The sequence below is a fragment of the Ylistrum balloti genome, unplaced genomic scaffold (genome assembly GCF_031769215.1).
Source record: "Ylistrum balloti isolate Yb309-2 unplaced genomic scaffold, AGI_CSIRO_Ybal_v1 Utg369574, whole genome shotgun sequence".
Classification (NCBI taxonomy): Eukaryota; Metazoa; Mollusca; class Bivalvia; order Pectinida; family Pectinidae; genus Ylistrum; species Ylistrum balloti.
The window spans coordinates 50,478-72,955 of record NW_026781868.1 but is presented as its reverse complement, the minus strand read 5'-3'; the positions used below and the strand labels follow the sequence as shown (position 1 = coordinate 72,955).

The following is a 22,478-nucleotide window of genomic DNA, read 5'->3' as shown; positions in this document are numbered from 1 at the left end:
ACAACAACCTGTCTAATCTGACATCTCAGTATTACAACAACCTGTCTAATCTGACATCTCAGTATTACAACAACCTGTCTAATCTGACATCTCAGTATTTCAATAACCTGTCTAATCTGACATCTCAGTATTACAACAACCTGTCTAATCTGACATCTCAGTATTACAACAACTTGTCTAATCTGACATCTCAGTATTACAATAACCTGTCTAATCTGACATCTCAGTATTACAACAACTTGTCTAATCTGACATCTCAGTATTTCAATAACCTGTCTAATCTGACATCTCAGTATTACAACAACTTGTCTAATCTGACATCTCAGTATTACAACAACTTGTCTAATCTGACATCTCAGTATTACAACAACCTGTCTAATCTGACATCTCAGTATTTCAACAACTTGTCTAATCTGACATCTCAGTATTTCAACAACCTGTCTAATCTGACATCTCAGTCTAATCCAGTATTCCAAAAACCTGCCTAATATCACCAAGTAGTATTTCAATAACCTAAATAACTAAATATTCAAAAGACCTGTCAAATCTGACCACTATTTATCTCAATTATCTGTATACTTGGATAACTATGTATTCAAAAGACCTGTTTAACCTGACCACTAAGTATTCCAATAACCTGTCTAATCTGACAGCTGCCTTTCATTAACCATAATAAATAATTTCTTTAATACAATAATGACTTCATGGTTTTCCTACTTTTTCCTTTCCTACTTCATTCCTAATTTTGACAGTAATCCAACAAGAAAAAAAAACAGATTTACAAGGAGTAAAAATTGAAGCTGTCATTACTCGTTGTCTGAAAACTTTTGGAAAACATGTACACTAACAGATTTACATGCACAGTGTATGTATGATTTGCAAATATTTAATCAATAGATAACATTACCTTTCAGTCACCAGTCCTTTTAGATTGTCTAATTGTACAAATTGAGGAAAACAAAAACAAAAATACATACAAAACAAAAACATAGCTTCATCATCAACACATGACACATAATGATCATTTTTAACAAACACAACAAGGCAAATGATGGAATGTAAGTGACTTTAAATCTAACCAACCCATAATGTATGCCATTTTTATACAGATCATATTTAACAAGTACAGTTACCTCACATTAGAACACCAAGAAATTTCAACAATCTAAATTTTTTTACTCTAATATGAGTAAACTGTACATATAAGCTACACACTTGGTTAACAAAATTTGGCAAAATGTGAAAATAAAACTCACATGTAACCTAATTATTCACTTTTTATATCAAGTTAAACTAGATGACGTGGAGATGGAAATTATCTATAAGGGCCCTGGCAAGACTTAAATGACTGCCTAGTTATAGAGTGGATACAAATGTCTTTATTTCATTGTTTTGAGTACAATGAAAAGTCTAAAGTTCAGATATTGATCTATGAAGAACAAATAAATGAAATACCATCTAACCTTCTCATAGTGTTTAACAATCATGCAAAGTTTCATCCCTCTACTTAGACTGGTTATATAGAAATGAAATGGACATAAATTTCTGTAGTCCCACAATAAAACTATTAACTTCCTTAGGTTTAAATTTTACCATAAAAGGATACACAATAATTAGGTATGTGGCACACTTTATAGTGGTTAAAAATATGACAAAGTGCCATCCCTCAAATATATTACAAAATTATGGAGTGGACATAAATATGATTCAGACGGATGGACAGACTGGCAGAGCAACCACTGTTGGACATTCACCACTATGTGGTGGGCCATAATTATTCAATCAATTAATGAAAAACACTATTGATTAGAGTACACTTCAAATAACACTACACTATAATAGTTTTTCTTTTCTAAAAAGCATTCACTACCTATCAAAGATACTAAGAATTAATGAAATGAAATTAAGATATTTCTTAATTAAAGTAAACATATCTTTTTAAATTCCACACACATTATTTAAAATTCCCAAAACTTTAATACAATAAAGTACTGTACAAATTGCTGCAGCCCACTACCCCACTCATACTGTAATATGAAAACAATGTAATACATCATATGTGTGATATAAAAATCTGAATAAGGTAACTTCATCAATATAAATAGTTAATATGTGTATTGAATAATGATGTTGCATTATTCTTCCATCTGCATATATTTTATATAATATAGTTTAAGATATATAAGTTCTCTTCCTGTGGAAATCAATGCTTTAACCACTGTGAATACTGACTTGTCTCACTGCAGGACTGAGATGGGGATTCTAATCCATCTCACTGATGTCACGTCAACAATAAAAAGCTTTGAGATAACAATAACCCAAAGGTAAGAAGGCATGTAGCATCAGCAAAGTGTTAATTCATCTACTTGTGTGTGAGATAGAGGAATCTCAACCCTTTGGTAAAGATTATTAAGTTGCAAACATTACACAAACCTTTTGCATACCAACTTTATAATCTTTCCAATCTTCTTGAAATCCCCTTTCTCACCCAAAAAATGATGAAAGATTCTATCAAGTCTGCATATTCAGTCATTTCCTGCATACAACTTATATATACGTATATAAACCCAAGCCAAGACAAAATTTCTACGAATCAGTTATACAACAGTATATATATACATATATCTTAGATAAGTACAACACTACATGGATCATCAGGATGTAGATCCAGTTTAGACAGGCAAGAAAAAGCTTCCCTAATCATGTCCAGATTTGTATCACATTTATACGATGATATGTATTGATGTGAGTTTTCTTACACAATAACGCCACCATTACATCAATCACAAGAGATAAGATTCACTTCTATCATTTTTTTGCATTGTTTTCGACAAATGGAACAATTCTCATTCATTTATGAGAAACATACTCTGTCAAGTAATATAACAACAAAATTTAAAACAAAATACACTTGTTACCTCCCTTTACAATGATCTTCTGTTAAAATTGGGTTTAATTACATATTGATCGAAGACTGATCAATTATGTCCAAAATAATGATACAGATGAATTATCAGTAGGAAGATTGTCTGTAGTAATAATATAACAATGTACATATGGGTATATAGATATATAAATTTATATATAAAAAACAAACACTAACTTGATCACAGACAAAGCTCTCATTCACAAATCAATTTCTGTAGTTCTTACACACTTCTCTGTACTGAAAATCTCCCATTTCTCCTTCCCTATCAGTTTTCAGTAGTATATTTGTCAGAAATCTTTGGTATCAAAAAGATATAAATTGTCTTTTTCAAAACAGATTAATCCACAGGCACAGGATTAGTTTGGGAAAGGTTTTACAGTCGCAAAGATATGACAACAGATTTACTGACAAAGATTTCAATAAGTATAAAGAGGCACATTGTTAGTTTTGTCATAAAGGATCATCAGTCTATCACAGTTAACTTCCTAGTTTAAGATGGGTGTGTCCATTTAAACAGCTACATGTACATTGATAAAGGCAATGAAGACCAAATATAATATATTTTAAATCAAGCTCCTTACTGTTAACACCTTTGAATGTAAACCAACTTTCTCTCACTGCTGCTAACTTTCACAGTTTCAGTAATACAACAGGTTTATTGCAACTGACTTTCCCCAAAGTCAGAACCACAACTGTGCAACAAGTGCAGAGTCTTCATTTTAATCCCATACAGAGCCCCATTTTTTACAAAACACTGATAAATAAACCAGCTTCACTAACTTCGCAAATTAATAAGGTGTAAATGTATTGTGCTTCTTGTACAATAGTTATATAAAGGTCAATCATGGTGACTTAAAAGCTTGTAAGCTACCCTATACAGGTAAACCATTCAATGAACTCAATGACACTGAGCAGACTTTATCTGGAAGTTACCAGACATCACTGGAATCAAACACTGGCAGAAATGACTTTTTAACATATCTACAAAACACAACATGTAAAGGATAGTCATGGAATATTAATCAATAATGTTTATTTACTGTCAAATCACTAATTTTAAAGGGCTTTTTATTTTCACTGATTTCATGAGGTCTTCTTAACCACAAATTAATTTGCCCATGACATGATAAATCTGTTCAGGATACCCATTAACTTAGCACAAGAGAATTTCATCAGCAACTTTTATCAGTGAAATCAAACATCAACGAAAATGTATTTTTATTGAAAACCATAAAATTTGAGCCCAACGAAATATATAATTTTGTAATATGGAAATAATGTTTAATATCTTTATTTTGATTTGCAGCGAATAATTTTTCATGATTTTGCTCAGATCATAAAGTTCGCGAAAGAAAATAACACACAAAAAGAAAGTTGGTTTACAGGTAGTTAACGTTGATTTGAAGCTGAGGATGTTTATGTCAATCAGTGTCTGTATGATTCACAATACAAAGATTTTAACTCACTCACATGAACCATTCCTCCAACATGTGATATGGCGAGTTGTTGAATATCACATCAACATATGGCCATTAGATACGAAAACAACATCACATAACAAATCTGTGACCAATTCATACAAAAATCTAGACAACAAACTCCAATCGCGGCCATTACGTAACTTATCATTATGTAACAGAAAACTCTGAACTACACAGACAATACTATGACCAACAAAAGAGAGAAATTAACACAAAAATCTGGATTGCATATCCCAAACCAATGACCAATATATACAAGTTGTAGTTAATTCACAAACGCCAACAATACAGATAGATATTGACTATTTTCATGATGATTCCGACTAAACCAGACCACGGACAACACATATATATATTTACAAGTCCTGGATATTTTGTACAAACATTGAACTCTGCACCAGAAACCAAGATTATTTCAACCAAAATCTTTTAAACATAAATCCACGGTCAAAAAACAACATCTATAACTACTAAAGATATCTAACACTGTCAATCAGAATCAAATTTCACTGAGGAACAGAAAATTATAAAACCCTTTATTAAAACTACTAAACTCTGAAAGGACAATACCAGCTAAATACAACAGGTATACATTTCAGGATCTGGAAACATTCAGAAAAAAAAAAACCTGGTACTGGAAATGTGAAATAAAAAAGTTGAGGCTGTTTGGAACAACCCCAGTGGTAGATTTTTAATCAGTGCATACATCTGAATGCATAACATCTGAAAAATTGTAATATTTTTACATTATGCCATTTTTTATGTCATAATACTTTCCTTCAAATACAATAAAACCTGTGACTTTGTCAAAGTTTCAGTTCAACTTAGGAAGAAATATCTCAACAGAGACAAAGATTTCATACAAAGGACATTTGAACAATATGTCTCCTTACAGATTTCTACAGTAACGTTATCTTTTAAACAAATATCAATATTAGGCAAATGAATCCTTTATAAGCCACTCTCAGTCTTTTAAGAACATAAGCATTATTTTTTTTTATTAAAAATCTACAGTTCTACAAATCTTATGTTCTGTGTTAGATTTTCAATACAATGTTAAACTCACTAAAAAACTCCAAAATGTGCCCATACACAACATGTTTCATAATTTTACACTGTCTCCCAACCCCACCCCCTCCTAAAAAAATCCCCTAGTCTCTCCAACCATGTACCCAATTAAAACACTTTAACAGTAATCAATGCTGCTTCTTTTCCTCCCAATCTATCAAACTTGCATCAAAATGAAGTAAGACACTATTCAGTTAGTATGTCTTAATATATACACACAGATGTGTCAAAAAATACTATTTTATAGAACATGTATTTGAAAATCTCAAAAAATAGTTCTAAAAGTTTGTGTCTCATTTCAGATGTAAGGCAGCATCTGTATTGTGTGATGTTGATAGAGAGGACGGCAAAATTTTGTACCTGGAACTCGTTTTCCAGGAGTGTCGTATGTGACAGGAACGGATGGTCTGTAATATTTAAAACGAACACCTGTTCTTCCAAAACAGATAAGGCTATGAGGTTAAGGCAAGAAGTACTTGGGCGTATCCATATGGAATTTGTGTCCTTTAAAATATCCATGACCAGCATGGAAAGAACCGAATCTGAAACAGAAAAGATGTATCTGGTCACTTCTTGGTACAGGTACTAGTGACACCTTTAAAACTGAAGAAACTGGCATGAAAAATATCATGTTCATTAACTACTGTGAATAACTTTCCATATACAAAATATGAGAACTTGGAAAATTGGACCAAACTTTACAGTACACTTTGTACAACATCTTAGTTCTATCAAAACAGGTTCTCCACCCACAAAGTAAAATGGCATTAATTTAGGCATTAATTAAGATCTAAGATGGTCTGGACTCATCATTCATACAAAATTGACTCCTTAACCCAAGACCAAATTTAGAGAGAAAGTTGTTCAGGTATTCTTGATAAGTAGCTCTCTAAGGAAAAACATTATCAACAGACAATGAAGAAGAGCTGTTCTTTTTAAGAACTATTAGAGCTGGGATGTATCTGTGACTTATACCAACCTCAAGCTCCTACTTCTTAAAAGGTCATGAAAAATATAATGATCCTGACCAGTTTGTCCAAAATACTGCTTAATCAACTCCAAAAGACATTTCACAGAAAGTTGTCTTTAAAAAAATATCAGAATTGGAAACTAAAATGAGGATTATTTCATAACCAGTCAAACACATGATTGATACTGCTATTACTGATACACTGTAACATCATGGTAAATTTTCCTCGGTTTTCCATCACATGAGGTAAGGTTGTACCTACCTGATATTTCATGATTAGTCAAACACATCATTGATAGTGCTATTACTGATACACTGTAACATCATGGTAAATTTGCCTCGGTTTTCCATCACATGCTATTACTGATACACTGTAACATCATGGTAAATTTTCCTCGGTTTTCCATCACATGAGGTAAGGTTGTACCTACCTGACATTAAAATGAAGACTTTTGTTGACCTGTCTGGAATCAGTGGTCACCTTGCCATTATCCTTGAAATCATGCTGATCCTCAGGAATCAGGAATTTTGCTATTTGAACTTCAGTGTCACTGAGACCCCCATGGGTGATTCTTGCATAGCCTAGCCTGTAGAAACAGAGTAGGTGTCATCTTAATCACGTGGAAAAGTGGAAAGTTTTATTTCACCATGGAGGAAAGTAAACTTACAGAGCCTCTATCAATATGTACAAATCATCTGATATTCACAAAAAATTTCTGTATGTACCTGATAAGGTCGCGGTACATAATGTATTCACACCATCTGTCACGGTCAGTCTGGTCAATGTCCTTGACAAGACCTTTCTTTAGAAGCTGTTTGTAGTCACGACTCCCTGGGGCAGAGGTCACATATCCCAGAAATATCACCGGATTTGGGCTGTGGAATGTACAATGTATATATGAAAAGATCATTCTTGAAGAAGAGCTTGCAGGGGAAATATTTTGAGTTATCCAGTCAATGAGGGAAGTTGAAACCATTCCAGTTAAATATCAGAGACCTCATGTTTGGCTTTCCTTTCTATCATTATTATCAAAATAATGTATTAAATTCTACAGATTTTACTCCTAAATATACGATATTTGTCTATAGAATTTTTGGTTACAATTGATGTAATAAAAGTAAATGTACTATGTTTTTAAAAAAGATATTAGTATGAAGAGTAAAAGTATATGAAAAGTACTAATCTGGATTAGTATAATGAATGTAAAGAAAAGTGAATTAATATCCCACTGAGTTCCTGGCAGTATATAACTCTTGTACCGCAATTTAACATTTTTTTGAAAAAAATTATGAAATCAGGTAGAGTAAGTCTTCAAAATCCTGATACACTGAATTTCAAAAAACTGACGAAATGGGAGAGAACCAATGTCCTGGTTGACTTCGGTTGTTAATCAGATCAGGAAGGTATCTATTGTTACCTTTTTTTCAGTTCTTTGGCGAGGAACTGTGCTTGCAGCTTTCTGTCCAGAATGTCACGGTCATTGCCCATGTGAGTGACCACGAAATCAACTGCTTGACCGCTGATGTTGACACTAGCAGTCACTGCTGGAGCCAACTCACCTGTACCAATTACATATCAAAAGTATAAAGTGATAATTTAGTCTACATAGATTGTTAAATTATCAACCACTATCAATGGAAGTTAGCAACAAAGTTGATGTCACTTTGGGCACTTTATTGGCTCAGGCAAACCTGGGATAATTTTGGTCTGTCAAAAAATAGCAATATAGAGGCTTCATGACAAAAAAGAAACCAAATGATATTAGTGTGATGTATATTTAAAATGAAATTCTGACCAAGTTGCAAAGTGTTCTTATGACTTTTAAAACTATTGTTGACATCAAAATAAATCTCCTATTGTCAGTTTGAACAGGAAAAATGGTGGGAACCTCCAGCTGATATATTTACCGTCTAAATATAGTGCAGCAGGAAATCGGCAACTGAAAGGTCACTGGATCACAGATTTTATGCAGAGTATTGGGTAAAAGTTGTTCACTAAAATTTTCGCTGGAGTCGCAATTTTCATTACTTTCTTAAGCTTATTTTCTGTTGATTTAATACTTTTACAAAACTATTCCATGCTGCTCTGCTAATGCAAAACTGTCATGACACAATTAGTTCTGCACAAACATTTGTAAATTGATCTAGCTAAAATGTATTAATGATAAATTGAGGTGGACAATTACCATCACAACATAAGCAGATAATTTTGTACAATTTTCTATAAAAAAACATCTTATGGAATCCTAACTTGTGTATAATATCCCTTTAATTGTCAAATAAACTACTAATTTACATTGAAGAGTTCAGAGGTCATTGTTAATAAGCTGATATTAATAAAGTATAAAAACTAGTAGTCATGCAAAGGTTAGAACATCCATTTCAGCTTTGATGGGTCACAACATGCAACTTCTACTTGTAAAACAAACTTTTAAAAGACTCTCATCCAGGTACATTAATCCATGGGTGTTTGTTGATATTTTAGCATGAACTCAACATAAGCAATATCAAACACTTGCAACATGGTGAAAAATTAAAAAGAATAAAAACCTAATTTCATATCACTATCTTTTCAAACTGGTGACAATTTCTTTCTCTGAACTTCAACTGTGTAACAATTGATTAAATTGTATGCTCGGTTCTGTTTCTCTGATAACATGGGTTGTCCATACCGCAGACTAAACATGGGTAAATCCTGAGGACATCAGCATCACTCAATGAACAGTAAACACTGTTAGCTACATTTTCCACTCAGTCACTTCTTTCTCCTTCACATTTAGTTCCATAGTTTTTGTTGGTGTTAGTATTTTACAAGTTTTCTGATATAATGCATTGCCAAGTCATCACATTTGGACATGTGCATTAATCTTAAAGTAAAGTTTAAATTTTCTGTTAAAGTGGAGATGAAAAATGACCATTGTTTTAAAATTCTAAGAAGGAACTAACCTTGACTTTTTTGGTCATAAAATTAATCTTTATTGTTTGGCTTCAAATCTAATTTTTGGATCAGGAGCAGTGATAAATTTTTTTCACAAAATTGTAAATGTTAATTATGGATTAACCCTAAAACAATACAATACAGACAACCCGTACTGTTGTAGTCTGTATGCCTAACTGGATTGACAGGTGGTTAATTCATATTAAAACCTTACCATGCGGGGAAGGGAGAAGGTGGTGAGTAGACTTGATGATCGGATACTTTGACAAAATCAAATTTCTGAAATCAAAGCAAAGAGTTAGTCATTTAGAGAAAATACAGAGAAAAAAACAAAATAGCAATTAAGAGTTAGACCTGTATATCATTAAAGCTGTATCAGTAATGTTTAGATCTCTCAGTATTAGTATCATATTTGTCATGTAATATACCCAGTACATAACATCAGACCCTGGGCTTATTACAAGATAATGACTTCTCTAATTTCTAGGTGTGTAATTCTGGTTAAACAGGTACGCTGTTCTTGTATTACATACCCATCCATGCAATACAAACAACACGCCAAAAGAAATGTGACGTGTCCCTACCTCATGACGTCATTGCCTGATATAATGTATACAAACATGTATACAAATAGTTCTTTACAGTGACTCTTTGTATTTAGTTTCAATTTTCAACATCAAAATTTGTTTGTCAAATTTAGGTACCAAGAATTCATTTTCTATATCAATAAAAATATGATTTTTGTGTAATATCACAAAAATTGTAATACATAAACAACATCTGAATCTATATTTTCCCAATATTTCAGAATGAAAAATGAGAGAAAAACACTCTTTCATAAGTCAGGGTGAAGGATTGGATATTTCACCCTCAAGGCTACAAAATGTGGTAAAACCTTCAACAAAGTCTTTGGTTTTATGACATTTGTGACATCTCGGTTGGAATATCCCTATCCTACACCCTGACACGTGAAAGAGTCTCATAATATTATACTTTGGTACAGGAACTAATTTGTAATATGAGTGGTCTTTTTAATGTGCATGGTCTTATTGTTAGAAATAGTTTTTTCAACAGTTGCATAAATCATATTACTTATCCTAAACCTAAGGTAGCTAGTTCATCCAACAACCCTGTTTGATGGGTACAATGTAAGGTAATACCGGGTAAATTGCTTCCTTTAACTCACCAGTCCTATCATACAGATGGGTGAATACCAGTGTTTCAAACCTATACTGATATGTTAACTCCCCTACAGATGTGTTGTATCTGTACATGATCTCTCTGACTGCTGTCGATGTGTTATGTTGCTGTCTTCTGTAACAACCCCCTTTCCCTACTCCAATTCCTGCTGCACATGTGGACTTACCCCCAGGTGTGGTCTTTGGTAGAAGGCCCAAAGTCAACATACATGCCTAGTTTCTCTCCAAGCCAGAGGCCAAGGTCATTGTTACCAAGAAAAGGTTTGGACGCGTCACTCTCCAGTAAGGTCACTACATCAGCACCTACAACACAAGGTCAAAGGTTACAGAATGAAAAGGTCAAGGTAATCAAACAAAACCAACACTATTTATGGCCATCAAGCACAAAACTCCACACAGTATTTAGGACAACATTAACTTTCTGATTTTTTCCCAGAAGACAATGAAACGACTTTTTACCTGTGTCTTTGATCAAGTTTGCTGATCTCTCCAGACTTGGCCAGCCTTGATTGTCATAACCAAAATGGTAGGTCCAGATCATGGCTGTGAACACTCTGGGCTGTAGAACAAATAACACAACTACATTTCTACAAAATCATGGCTGTGAACACTGGGGGCTGTAGGACATATAAAATATGTACATTTATACAAAATTCTGCCTTTCTGCTTTCTAATATATTATGTCATGTGATAATAACAGAATCTTTTCTCATTTTCACTGAACAGATAAAATTCTTCCTGATTACAGGATCAAACATCTAAACTAATTTCCTTCTTTAAAAACAATGCTAAAAGAGTAAAAGAGGCTGATGGCACGATTAATCTTGAACTGTTTTTCTAAAAATATTAACAGTCTTACAATATTTGACTCATATGACCTTCAAAGTAGGTCAAAGTCATTCATTTAAACTAACTTGGTAGCCATTCATCTAAAAATGCTACAGGCCAAATATCTACACCCTAGGTCTTCTAGTTAATAAAAAAAATGTTGTTAAAAGAAATAGTTGAGGCTGGGTGTGGAGACTCACACTTACCTTTGGTTCAGGTATATTTCAAATGAAATCTAATTATTTACAACAGCAGGTATACCTTTTCTGGGTCCACTGGATTCTGTTTTATGTTGCATGGCATTGATTGAAATCTTGAAGCGAATCCCAACAAACCAGTACACGTCACGACAAGCAACACTGGAACACACATGAAATAATTTTTATGAAATGATATCTCTCATTATCAAACCATATACTTACTGCCACAGAGAATTTGTCATTCTTTTGAACAATATTTTTCTTAAGCAGTAAGACCAGTGAGTTCAATGAGGAATGTTGTCATTTCCATAGGGATTTCAGAAAATTTCAACAATTGACACAAAAATAGATAAACAAGAATAAATAATATAGTATAGATAGTATAAAAATACTTCATTGTATGTAAAAGCATCTGGTGAAAAAGGGATATATTTCTCATTGATATGAAGACATTAGATTAAACATGCCAACATATCTGTCTCAGTTCTCACCTAACAATACTTTTCTGGACGGCATTCTGTTATAATTGGTATCTGCGTTAGTTGTCTGACTTGTGACGTTGCTGTTGTTGTTGATTTCGGCATGTGCAGTGTGACTCGGTATATTCTTCTGTCCTCCTGTACAGAGATAGTCAATAATTAGTTCACATTTTACATATATTTCTATTCTATGCACAGTCTATAAGTAACTATACTGCAACAATTACCTCATGTCCAAAAGAGTTCTATGTTAAAACTGAACATCTAACTGTATGTCATTTCACTCACTTTAGAGTGTGAGTTTCCATTATAATATTTTTACAGAAAAAATCTTTCATGCCATTCTGTTAATTTTAACAAGAGTGCCGTGGACACAATATACGCCGCCACAAAATATAAAGATCAAGATTGGTCCTTTTAATTATTCATGCACATCTACCCATTGTAGTAGTGACATTGAGCAAGTTTCATGAAAATCTGATGATTGGTTTAGGAGGAGTTGCGTTTACAAGAAATGGACGTACGGACAGACGGAGAAGATGACGCCAATATACGACCGCTCAACATGAAAGATTAAACCCAAACCAACATGGATATACTTTTAAACTTGGAAACTTAAATATTAACCATGACATTATACTGTAAGATGTGAGAGGGTATGACATGAATAGATCTGGACTGTGACTGACCATTAAGTATTATGCTCAAGAGAAGTCCAGTTTTACATTGCTACAATTCAATTGTTGCCTAAGGCTTATGTCTTGTATGTACATTTCAGACAGGAAACAATAAACAGTTAAAGAGCGATAGGTATAGGGAAAAAATGAATGAAATCACTCAAAATTTCCATAGATTGACCAAAACTAGTAATAATAAGTTTTTATTAGAAAATGAACACCACAATCTTGCTACTAATCCTTCGATGTTGCTAGACAAAAACCACTGACCTGCAAAGAGTCCAAGAAAGATGCCCGTCATGACAGTAAGTATGAGGTAGTCAGTGTGTTCACGTGTGTAAACACCTCCCGGGACAAAGTTGTAGGCTACAGTCCACACGAAGAAAAAGATTTCAACAAGATACACCACCATAACTACGAAAAGAGTTCTGGCTGGTGGACAAAGGGTCAAGCGGTCAGTCATCTCCGGCCAGATGGACATTGTATACACAGCTAACACTAGACCACCTGAAATTTTACCCCACAAAATTATATCCATGATGTAAGAAACTGATAAATTAATATTAATTCAGGTTCATCACTATCGAAGAACAACTCCTGGGAAAAATATACTGTTGTAGAACTATACTTACATATTCACAGGTACTGTGAAATTTTAATGCAATATCCACATGAACATTGTAATCTATATACCAGGGAACCGTGTGTTCAGTTATTTTCACTCTTGTATAACACTATTAATTTTGTGTCCAGTGTTAAGTTCAGCCTTGAATACATAAAAAAAACTCTTGTTTAATTTCAAATTTAAATCCTTCTGATATTTTGGCATTATTTGAAAATAGGTGAAACTGTACTGTACTGAAAGTTTGACATATAACAATTGACAAAATGAACAAAATTTTTGTGGGCGCAGTTATTTCTGTGAATATAGGTTTTTTCTAGTAACAGCATCTTTGTCACTAAAAAAAAAATCTTTCGTTATAATAATACTAAGACTCATAATGACTTCAGTATATAGTGAAATGAATGAAATTTTACCTGCGTATCCTTGCCAGGTCGGTAAATAGTATAGTGCAACAAAACCTACAAGTCCCATCAGCCACCAGGCCTTACTCTGGGCCAGTCGTTGTCGTGGTGAAAGGTACACGCCCATGGCAAGGCAGAGTAGCACCAAGGCACTAAATATTATCATAAAGACAATGAAATACAGGTACTAAAAAATAGCCTTACTATGAATACAGAGACTTTAGAAAATTGAAGATTTACAAATTCATCCAAATGAAATAATACATAAAAAAATGCTTTACAAATGAATTATTCATGAATATTTAAATTCTTGAAATAAGCATTATATCTACAAACTTACTGTGTTTTAATGAATATTTGCATATTTTCTGTTAAAGTAAAAATTGATATGTAATTTTACATTTTTGTTGATTTTCTTACCCCCAAGGGTTAGGAAGGGGTCCATGTGAAGGGTAACCACGGACAGTCCAGCGTGTTATCAAGGAAACCTCCCCAAAACACCAGTGTGTGAGGTACAACAGGCTACCAAACCCCAAGGCTGTGGTGAACCAGCGTGGACGGTCTATAAAAGTCTGCTCGCCTACCTTGTGGTCAACAATGTCAGCACCTGTCAATATGAAATATACTTATAAAACAAGAGATCCAAGAGAAAATTTGGCACCCAACATCATTATATCTGTATTTATTCTTTAAAAAAATAGAGTTATACCGTTTTTTCCTCTGTTTTGCTCTTAATTACATGAAATTAAAAAATTCCAATAATAATTTTGGCTACCAAATTTGAGATGGTTGCATGTCTGCCATTTTATTTTTCTAATTAGTCCGCAACTCAGAAGGGCATAACTAGAGACCAAAGAAAACCTGCATACAAAAACTGAGAAAAATATATCTCTACTTCTCAAGGAAAAGCAAAAGGAAATTTTCAAAGCCAAAATACAAGATGGCCACCTGTCAGCCATTTCCGTTTTCTGATCAGTCCCTTGAACTTGAGAGAAATCTATCCAGTACTGCTCAAGAAATTGCAATACAAGAATTGTTTACTAACAGTCAAATGGACAGACCATGGATATAGTTAATTTGAATAGTCCATCGCACAGGGACACAGGTCCATATATAATATATATTTGGGTGACTATAATACATATATGTGGTCCGTGGGCTGAGAATTCGTGCCTGTGGCCCACCATCTGATAATGTTGGGCTAATAAACATACTAGTACTGTTTCACTCACTTCAGTTTATATCCAAAATACCTTATGTTATGCCTTTAAAGGGACTAAATTGTCAGATTTTCATTTCAGAACTGATAAAAAGCATTATAACATTTAAATATCTGTTCAAAGTTGTGCACTTTCTGTTACTTATGATAATTAAAAGTTTTCATATCCATTTTATTGTAAATGTCAAAAGATTTAAACTACAGTAAGAAGGACCAAACACTCATTCATATCATTATCATTTTCCTTTTCCACATGTGTGATATGGGAAAATTTAGAAATCATATCAAAGCAGTGGGTTAAACCTGTTCTGAAAGGTCATGTGATGAACTTGGCTATCCCTGATCAAAACAGCGAATGGCAGTAGACACAACAGCGAGTGTTAACAAGTGTGTGTTAGAGGCTGAAAATCTTAATAATTTTTTCTCAGTAAATGCTTTGTGAATCCTGATAGTCTATCTTAAGTATAAAAACTCTTCCCCAAATCAAATACATGGAGAAAAACCCTAAAATCTAACCAATTAGTCCCTTTAATTGACAAATAAATACAGATTTTATACAAACCTGACACAACTTGATCTATAACGGCAACTGTAGCTATGGCAATAACAGCAGAGTTTGTGATATCATTCCACCACGTAGGAATAAATGACACGTACCAGATACGAGAAGTCACAAACAACATTAGACCAAGCATTAGTCCCCAAAATGTGTTGGTTCTGGAAACAAAAATCCATGACAATTAAAAATTAAGTGTTATTTGAGGAGTGATGTTAATTCAACTATTTTCCTTTATAAAATTGACAAATCTCTTTCATTGTTAGTCCTTTAAAACAAAAGCATAAAATATTCAATCTTTACAAACAAAATGAAAAAAAAATAAAGAAAATAGGTGAAGAACCCTGGATAACTTTTCTTAAAAATAATGATCACATTTGTTTTTTTTTCTCCAAGCAATCATTTAATGAGTCAAATTAAATTTCATTTGAGAGTGTCACAGGCCAGAACAATATATGCCCATTTCATGCCAAAGGAAAAATATAGTTCTATATTATTGTTTATAAATGAAGGCAAATATAGTGTGTTATGAAACAATAATTGGTTTACAGAAATGCAAATGAGAAATCACAAATTTACGTTGATATAAAAGCAAAAAAGTTTGAAAGAAATCAGTTGAAAACTGAGAGAAAATCTCCAGACAGGATAAAAAAGACATCATTACATGCATATGTAATAACAACAGAAACAAGATAAAAAGAACAAAGGGCAATAACTCTTCCAAAACATGTTGAGTCTGTATGCCATATGGAAAAACAATGTCATATGTGTTTTAGAGATTGAGGAGAAAACACTGAACAAGATAAAAATGCCGAAAAAAGGGCAATAACCCTTCTTCCAAAAACTATTAAATTAAAATCATTTTAAACGCTATTCAGAAAAACACAAAAATTCCATCGCCTCATATTTATTACACTGAGCAAGTTTGAAAGAGATTAATTAAAAACTGTCAGTGGATATCTCCAGGCAAATAAAAGATGGACAGACGGATGGACAAACAAATTTTTGACTGACTAATACAAGTAAATAAATGAATGTATAAATCAACATGGTATAACATCAAATTTAGATAAAATTCACCATGAAATTTTACACCAGCCTTGTAATAACATAATAATGAAGGTTGTTTCCATATCTCAGATAAGAAGAAAAACCAAATTATCTCCACTAATCAGTCAGCTATTCACTAACAATACTGTTATGTCTAAAACAAAATGATACCAGGTATGTTTGTCTTATGATGGTGATCTTGAAGGAGTCATCAGTCCCTTTTATATTTATATATTGTTGTATAAAACTAGAAAAAATTAGATAAAGTCTTTCCTATACCCAGATCCCATTATCAAAAATGATATCAATAATATTGGGATTTTTGGGGCATTTTTAACCCTGTGTAATTGCTAAATATAACACTACTGCTACTCCATATCACTCTGAATTTTACAGATTCTAGGAAAAGTATACCCAATATATATCACCTTTGTGTAAATACGTTCTTCGATGAGCTACATATAAGCATGAAAAATCTACTGTATAAGGTTCTATAAACATGACTATCATTATATAAAACCAGCTTAATTAATGACGTCATTTTTCTTTAATAGTTGTTGAAATAGCTTACCCCTCCAAGCTTGCAATTGGTTATTATAGCATAGCAATTAAAACACACATTATATATAAAGTACTAAAGGGTGTGTGTTAGTATTATTTTATGGTATAACTATTGAAACAACCCTAATGAAGATGAAATACAGAACTAGAACTTCATGTTACAGACTATTTATAATACTCCAGCTCCTCCACGTACAGTGCTGAAATAAAATCCATTTTAATGTACATTACTTTTATGAAATGAGTTCATATCTTTTTCAGTTTTATTTCACTGTCTGTTTAACTTTTTCATATTCTTATAGGTACATATTAGTCCAAACGTATGTATGAGTATGGATATAGATTTAAGTCTACCAGGTATGTTGCTGTACTGGGTATATAAACCAAAATCTAGCTAAAAATAAAATGCGAAGGGGCATAAATCCCAACTCGTAAAATTACCATGTTGATAAAACTAAACATACACTACAATTTTGGTGGTATTTTTTTTTTTTTTTTTTTTGTATTTCTTTTAGTTTTTGAAAAGTTTCATAATTTTTACAAATACTGACATCTACATGTGCAACACACTTTCCCATGCAGCAGCAGCAGCATTTTGGTGATATTATTATAATCACATCAGTGAAGTTTCCAAAAGTTAGGATAAAAAGTGCAGTATAGCTGTAAGCCTGTTAGCAGGGCAACAATAAGTTTATAAAATATGGATACATGGACCATCTGAATTATATCCACTGTACAACCTTCCTGATAAAAAACTGGAAAGTAAAAGTACACACAGTAGTATGTGTGTATGTGTTACTTATATTTTGAACATTAAGTTACAGAGTTTGGAAATTATCACATGAAAAGAAACATATAACAAGAGGCCCATAGGCCTTAACAGTCATCTGACATAAAATACAAGATTTCAAATTTTGAACTTGAGAAGAAGTCAAAGATGTGTTTTCAAGATGGTGGCCATGTTGGATTTGCGATTTGCAATAAAAAAAGGTGAATTTCTAATACATTGTAATTCAATTACAATTGTACAGTAATCAGCTCCTAACTATTTACAGGTAAATTCTAGATTGCAGTTTATTGCAAGATTTTTAAAGAAAAGTTCAGTGTACATAAAATCTGGTGACGGAACTTGACACTGAATTCCTTCCTGGCTTATTAAAACGAAAATCATACATAAATAAATAGTGAAAAAAGAAGATGATGAAAGAAACAAAAGGTGATGCAGTGGTACAAGAAAACAAGGAAAAAAGAAAAGAATTTTCAAAACTTAAATACAATATTCATACATATATATTGTAAATTGCACTTTGATTAATAAAAGGTAAAAGTGTAACTATAGGTACCGGATACCATAGAGGTGTGGTCCTTGTATTTAATTCTGAAATCAAACATTCATGTCATAATGAACGCTCAATAATTTCTCGCTAATGAGAAAATTCTGGGGGAGTTACATATGTGTACAACAAAAACAAAAAATCATTCAAATCAAATATAAAGCAAAAATTAGCAGGCATAAAAACAAACTGAAAATTATACACAAAAATGTTCATTTTGTTTTTGAAGTACAACGTATTAGTACTTGCTTTAATGGATGTTAATTTGCAATCAACATATGTTATTTCCCTTATTTAAATCTTGTGTGTTGTTGTTAAAAAGAAATAATTCTTTAAATTTTGCCTGAATCATCACAACAAATTCAGGGCTCTCACACCCCATTTTGGGACCGGGGCCCGGGGCCCTTTGAATTAGGAAAAATAATGGTGTTTTCCTTAGAATTGGGAAAACTTGGGGTCTAAATTGGGAAAAAAAGATACTATTTTGCATTGGGAATGGGTCTGATATTCGGCCCCAAATCTGGCAGATCAAGAGCCCTGAAATTATTTGTCAATTTCCACTTGATGGACCACATTCTCTGAATTTAAGGAACCAAAAACAAATATTTCAGCATGTTTCTTGATCTTGGAAAAACTTTCTATTTGGATGGAAATTGCAAAAATTAAAACACTGGGACCTTTATAATGAAAAAAGTATCCCTGAAAACTTCTTTTTCTATGCATAAAGACTGATAAAAAGTTGAATACTAGAAGATGGTCAAACAAAGGATTTTCATATTGTTTTCAAAATTTCTAGTTTTTGGTTGCTATAGAGTTTTCGGCTTGTTGAATCAAATGAAATTTTAGCTTTTTTATTGTACTGTTTCCTCTAAATGAAAGACAAACATTTATTTCAAAAATGGTTACTTTTAAAAAATACAATGAATGACTCTTATTCAGGAAATTAAGGTATTAAGAATATGTGAAAACAAATAATTTCCTGTTACCCGGTACCCATGTTCCTAGCCTGTATTGGAAAATATTTTTGCATTATAATTACTTTTTAAAATCTAAACTTTCACATAATCATCACCAAAATAAAAGGTGTTTTTACCTCTTAGAGATGGACATTGTTAAAGAGCAAAAAATCAAACCTTTCAACTTCTACAAAATTCCTATGATGAAAGAGTACCTCAGTGAAGTAAAGCAGTTAAGGTGATATGACAAATTTCAAACAGAGCTAAAAAAAAAATGAAATCAAATATTTGTAACTGCATCATTATGCTCATACATCATTGGCTTAAATTTCCTTCCATCTTCAGAAAGTTTAGCAGCCAAAATTGAAAACAAATATGAAGATAAGGTTGAGGTTGATGGCCATTACCAACCAGTAGCTTGATATTTACAGCCAAGCTTGATTGTTTACAGAGCAGCCCCAATGACATGAATAAAATCACCTCTATTTCAAAAGAGTTCCTAATAATGATTACTACTATATTAATTCATATATAAATAAATGACAATTTATGAGTGAAATCTTTATAAACTTCAAGTTATCCATTATTGCTATACTTGCTGTCTGGTGGTCTGGTACTCCAAACTAACTTTTAATCATAAAATATCCAATATACAACACCAAATAAAATTTCTGGTAAACTCGATGACAGGATGTCAGAGTGAGGCATATGTCAATATCCCTTTCAATAGTTCGGAATAATTACGATCTCGCAATGTGTTTGAACAATTTCAATAGCAAATGAAAAAATAGAAAGAGTATGAACTGTCACTAGATGGAAAATTATCGTTTTTATTGAAAAAATTAGGGATTTACTTTCATATATCATTCTCTAAAAGTAAACATAATGGTATATGTATTACATTTTCTTCTGATTACTTTATTCAATACTACTAAATAATTCTCACCTTATCCTTGGACTTGGGTTCCATAGTGTGGCGGTAAATACACACATGGAGATCCCTGCCCCAAAGGCTAGTATAGCAAGTCTACTGAGGGTGGTTCCAGCCTGAAACGAGCCAAGGCTAGCCACCACCAGAAGTCGCAGAACACCTAGGACCCATCGGTTCTGGACAAGGCGAAGAACTGATGGATGACCAAGTATAAGAGGAAAGAACCATGTGGCAACAAAGGCTTCATATCCAGATATATCCAGTTCATTGAGTGGGTAAAACCATATCATAGGCCCTAGACCTTGGAACAAGGACCAAAACACATAACCTGAAATAAAATATTTCAGAGAGTAAATATAAAATTTGTTGTACAAGCACGCAGTCACAAAATGTTGCTTATTTCTCCTGAAAATGTACATAATGGAGAGTAAAATGTAATCTTTTATAATAACACTATTGATAGGAATAGACAAAAATACTTGCATTAGCAATAATCATGTAAGAAGCTGGGGTTGGACAGGAGGCACAATGTTTTTTTATTGTACAATTAAATTCAATAAGACTGGCAGTCCATACATGTATACCTACAGTACATATATGTGCCACAACAAAGAATGATATATGTGTGACAGTATTTGTATACATGTACCTGGCATTCACTACATGCTCCTGCAGCCACTAAAAACAAGTTCAAGTTGCCCCAGCACCCTAACTCAAATCAAAAGTTAATATTTTGGCAGACAAATGTCATCTATCCATTAAAATATTTGGGTTCTGCATTCCATTTAGCAGGGTATAGAACCTTGTCCATAAGTCAGTAAATCACATGCAGGTTAATTTTGCTGCATTTACTTCTAGTGTTGGTAAGTTTCCATACACAGTATTTGCTTGTGAAATTTCTAAACAGAAATAAAACTTCACCTAAATGTTGTTCAGTTATCAGGTTTTGTAGAATATCATCTTAGCCTGAATTAACCAACGTGATATATTGAATTGGACACCCTCACTAGGTAGGACCATGGACTATGATATATATCTATTCTTAGTCTGTAGTTGGACAGGGTTACGTCAATAATTGTGTGACGATGTAGATTGTTTGATTCAGCTATTATGCTGTTCTTTATCTGTAAAAGCAACTGCAGTGCAGGTTTCATAAGAATGATTACGAGAGGTTCTGCAGTTGTTGCTGCAATATATTTGAAAGGATTTAGACAACTGAAATCAAACAATTTAAATTATGATGCCATTGATGGTCGGATAACTGTGCTATGTCCATGTTCATGTTGGAGCGCAGGAATCGTAGGGGTTTAATGTGAAATATAGCAATCATAATACTTAAAAAGCAGAAATAATTGAGTTGTTAGAATGTTTGATTCCTGTCGTTGGAGCTAGGACAGCCGATCGCGAAGTCCGACAGCTGCCCACAGCAAAATCTGAAGGGGAGGTCTATCGCAGCAACTGAATGATCGTTTACGGGTACTTACCGTGAACAGTTTCTCTGCAAATAGCACGAATGGAATCGTGCTCGATGTTTTTCGTTTCATCGTTCGATGTCATACTCCTTACTGAAAGTCATCTAGATTACCCCGCTGTTCGAATAAAATGTTGTTCGAAAAGTATCTTCTTCCGCGTCCTCCTATATCGCCGAGACGCTTAGGTTTGTTTCCGTTTGATACAAACGTTAGATTAACCCACTTGAGATAGGAACTAAAACGAAAAAACAAATCAAACACTGAAAATTTTATTCGGATTGTACATGATTTTTTGTTTTTATAATTTTATCTCAAACTTCTGATAACATATCATTCGCTAAAATTCATATCCTCGTGTACACAAATATGGTAGAGCTAATCAATTAATTGAACTGTATCATAGTCAAGTCAGAATTTTAGTAAGGATGCCTACATGGCCGAGACGAATCATCACCAATGTTTGTAATGTCTAACTATGTGTCTGTTTGTTTGTTTTCTATGTATCTGATAAAAAAATCGTTCATTTTTTCACAATAATCCAATGACTTAGATCTATCTAAGTCCGTGATTAATCAGAGTAAGGTAAATCCAGAAAGACATCCGA

General features: G+C 33.0%; 1 protein-coding gene across 1 annotated transcript; it reads right to left on the bottom strand.

The window, feature by feature from the left end:
* Positions 1–5,774: 5,774 nt before the first annotated feature.
* LOC132565287 (PGAP2-interacting protein-like) lies at positions 5,775–21,982 on the bottom strand. Its single transcript, XM_060229928.1, has 15 exons — positions 21,887–21,982; positions 20,418–20,730; positions 15,577–15,731; positions 14,216–14,402; positions 13,808–13,947; positions 13,040–13,276; positions 12,105–12,230; positions 11,675–11,772; positions 11,045–11,144; positions 10,753–10,888; positions 9,601–9,665; positions 7,867–8,008; positions 7,175–7,324; positions 6,880–7,035; positions 5,775–6,020 (listed from the first exon to the last, which is right to left on the bottom strand). Exons 1-15 carry the CDS (start codon positions 21,957–21,959, stop codon positions 5,939–5,941), a joined length of 2,160 nt encoding a protein of 719 aa, XP_060085911.1. The 5' UTR covers positions 21,960–21,982; the 3' UTR covers positions 5,775–5,938.
* Between the last annotated feature and the right edge of the window lie 496 nt (positions 21,983–22,478).